At 59.5% G+C, this 3,433-nt stretch overlaps 1 protein-coding gene across 1 annotated transcript; it reads right to left on the minus strand.

The window, feature by feature from the left end:
* Positions 1-2,094: 2,094 nt before the first annotated feature.
* On the minus strand, positions 2,095-3,372 carry LOC104622830 (vasoactive intestinal polypeptide receptor 1-like; the record flags this gene model as incomplete). Its single annotated transcript, XM_010289724.1, is given in 6 exon segments — positions 2,095-2,202; positions 2,204-2,256; positions 2,329-2,440; positions 2,744-2,873; positions 3,113-3,204; positions 3,306-3,372. Coding segments are annotated over 6 exon segments (562 nt in total), but the record flags the coding sequence as incomplete, so codon positions are not given.
* Positions 3,373-3,433: the final 61 nt, after the last annotated feature.

A 3,433-nucleotide genomic window follows, 5' to 3' on the forward strand; every position in this document is an offset into this window, starting at 1 on the left:
GGCCGGCGTTGCGGGGCCGCAGTGCCACCCACCGGCTCCAGGCAAAACACCCCCCTTCTCCCGGACACCCCTCTGCCCTCGGGGAGGACACGGGACCCCCGGGGCGGGCGATGGGGGTGCCAGGCTACTGCAGTACCCTGGGCCATGCTGGAGGGGGAGATGGGGATGAGACCTGGTCCTGCTGAGCCTGGGCTCGGCTACCCCAAAAACGCGGCTGTCGGGCACGGTCCACGCTGGAGGTGGAGCAAGCCCTTTTGAAAACCTTTTCTGCAGACTGAAGGTGACGCAAAACCCCCGTGGTGGTGGCACATCAGCCCTCCCGCGCCCTTTGCAGGCTCTGCCGCGCACCGTGGAGGACATGGGGTCGGTGCTCAGCAAACCCCAGTGGGTCATTTGGGGTGCAGGTTTAGCACCCAGGAAGACCCATTTGCAGCCGAAAATGCACTCAAAATCCGGTAATTATCAGAGCTTTATGGCAACTGTGACGTTCCCACCGAGCATCCCCAGCCCCGGACCAGTCTGCTGCTGCTGTCTGCATCACATCCTTGCCAAAAGAGCGTCTTCCTCACTAATGATGGAGTTGTTTATTCACCTGTGGTCTCCTCGTGGCTGCAGGAAGGCATTTATTTAACAGCTGCCATGCTCCTCTGAAGGTTTCCTGGCCGGCGACGCAGGATGTTGCCGGCCCGGGGGGGTTGTTTAACGAAGCATCTTCCACCTCCCCTCAAATCAAGTCTGGGGCTCTGTGTCCCTCTCAACACCTCTTTGTGAGACCAGAGGGGATCTCTGGAGATCCTGCAGTCTGGAAAAGGGCCAACAAGTGGGTTTTATTTAAGGAAGAACATGCGACTACACGGAGCAATTACGACCCAGGCAGTGTGAGCAGCTCCGCCGGGATCGGGTGGCTGGGGTCTGGGGAACACGGGAGGGGACAGGAGGTTTGGGGAAAGGGCGTTCGAGGCTTTTCTCACTCCTGGAGACGACAGCGTTTGCCAAGGCAGGAGCTCAGCCCAGGGAGGGCGAACGGGGCTGGGCTGCAGCGTGGGGGTGGCAGCTCCGACCCGGAGGGGACACGGCACCCCAGCACCTCTGGGACAGCCCGTGATGCACCCGCCTTGTGCTCTTCCTCACCTTCCTCCTCCACCTCCTCTCCATGGCCATGCCCAGAGTGTGGCTGCTTCACCAGGCAGAGAAAAAGCAGGTATTTCTCCCCCGGGGAATATTTCCAGGTATTACAGATGTTGGCAGGGTTTCCACCCTCTAGCAAGCCTGGTACCAAGTTACTTGGGTTTGTAAAGCAAACCAAACCTCCAAAAAAGCAACGCTGGATTTCACGACAAGATTTTATTTGCGAAAACCTCGCTGGTCCCAGGAAAACAAGTCCCCAGTGAAGACGGGTGAGCCCCACTGCTTGCAAACCATCCCGTCCCGCCGGTGCAAAGCCCCTGGGAGAGCTTCAGAGCCCCTCCGAGCTGGCATGGCAAGGGTGATGGACCCTCTTCCCCAGCAGCACGAGCAGCTGAAGCAAGAGGCATGGGAGAAAGGGAAGTGTTTTGGAAATCGGGGGAGGATCTGGGTCATGAGATTATCGGGGGTCTCATGTAGAGAGCTATTGGTTTTTGTCTGCCTCTGTCTTTGCTTCTCCCACCCCTGGAATGGCTCCTGGAGGCTGTGTCTAGGCATCTTCCCGTATGGGAAATGGTTTTGTAAACCAAGGAAGGAGGGGGAAAAACCCTCAGCACTGGGGCCGCTTCTGTCCTCATTCCAGTGCCAAATAAAAAATGCCAGAAGTCCCTCGTGAAATGGTATTTTTGTTTCCTACCCAGTCTCAGGGCAGAAAAGGTGGAGAAGCTCTCTTCCCTTTGCCTAAAACACCGACCAAACTGCAAAGAGAGCTTTGGGCGGATGAGACACCGTCATGGATCCATGAGAGCCGCCAGCACCCGAGCAGGCCAAGCCTTTCCACAGCCCTTCACACCACCCTCTGAGGACGCCAGACCCAGAACCTCCAAAATCCTTTTCTGCGACCACACCCGTGGAGCCGCAACACCACCGCCGTCCTCGAGGAGGTATTTCCCCCAAACGCCGTCCTCGTCACGCCGTGAAGTCTTGGGTCGCCAGGTTGAAGACGTTGCTCTCCATGGACGACTGCCACTTGCCCCAGTTCCTCTTGATCTCAGCCTGGACCTGAACCAACACGACGGACCGGCGCTGGCACCCAGGGGCACCCGCCAGCACCCCACGGAGGGGCGGCAGCTGCGCCCCGGGCTCAGCAGGGGATGCGGGGTGCAAGAGCGCGCGGCCCCCCTCGCACGCCCGCGTGCCCACGTGTGCCCACGGCCGTGGTTGTGTGTGTGCCGTGCTCCTCGGGGTGCCCTGGGGCTGTTTGCATGCCCACGTGTGGCTGGGGGAAGCAGTAGAGCAGAGACACCAGGAGCCCCTGAAAAGGACAGAAAGAGCAAGTTTCTCCCAAGAAAAGAGGCTGGGCCCCTCCGCGCTCATCTGCTGCCTGCATTTAGCATCCTCCCACACCTCGCACCCCACCCCACGGGCAGCAGGGGTTGCCCACTGGACCACAACCCTTGTGCTTCGTCCCTGGTGTTTGAGGGGTGCCTGGGACACAGTTCTCTCCCGAAAGAGTGCAAAGCCCCAGCAGCACATCCCAGGGGCTTCTGGTGTGATCTTGGGGTGGGACAGGACGGGTCCGTGGGGACGTTGCCTACCCATCTCCCCCAGTCTGCACCTGGTAAGAGCCAAGGACCAGCTCGAAGTACAGCCGGGCATCCACACCGATGTGCTCGGGGAAGAGCGCGAACACCACGTAGTGCACCCCGAAGAGAGGGATGAGGAGCAGCGTGGACTTCGTCAGCCTCCTGCGGAGAGTGGTGGTGTGAGTGGGGGCCTGGGTCTACGCAATGGTTCTGCTGTCCCACAAGACAAGCCCCTCCCCAGAGCTTGGTCTTAACCCAAAGCAGGTTTTCCGTGAAAGGCAGGTCTTGGAGGCTCCAAGGATGGTCCTTCTCTGTGCTCCTCCAGGGAAGGGTTCCTGCTGCCCCAGGTCCCTTAGAAACTGGGGTAAGGGGAGCTCCCCCGTGTGCGAGCTAGCCCTTACATGTACTGCTGCTTGTAGTTTTTGCTGATGTCCGGAGATCGGATCTTCTGCGCTAACATCCTGGTGACATTGAGGAAGATGAGGAAGTTCACCTAAGCCATGTCTCAGGCTCTGCACAGACTCCTGGTTGGGTTCCCCGTGTCCATATGGGACCCCCGGCTCTAGGGCTGGGATGCTCGGGGGACATACTCACAAATATGGCCAGGAGGATGGGAGCCTTGATCACCCACCAGTACAAGCTGGCGTAGTCGTCCCAGCACCTATGGGAGAGAAGACATGGCTCTGCCACCCACTTGCACTCTTTTAGCCCAGGTCTCCCCC

Source organism: Phaethon lepturus, unplaced genomic scaffold (assembly GCF_000687285.1).
Source record: "Phaethon lepturus isolate BGI_N335 unplaced genomic scaffold, ASM68728v1 scaffold42396, whole genome shotgun sequence".
Classification (NCBI taxonomy): Eukaryota; Metazoa; Chordata; class Aves; order Phaethontiformes; family Phaethontidae; genus Phaethon; species Phaethon lepturus.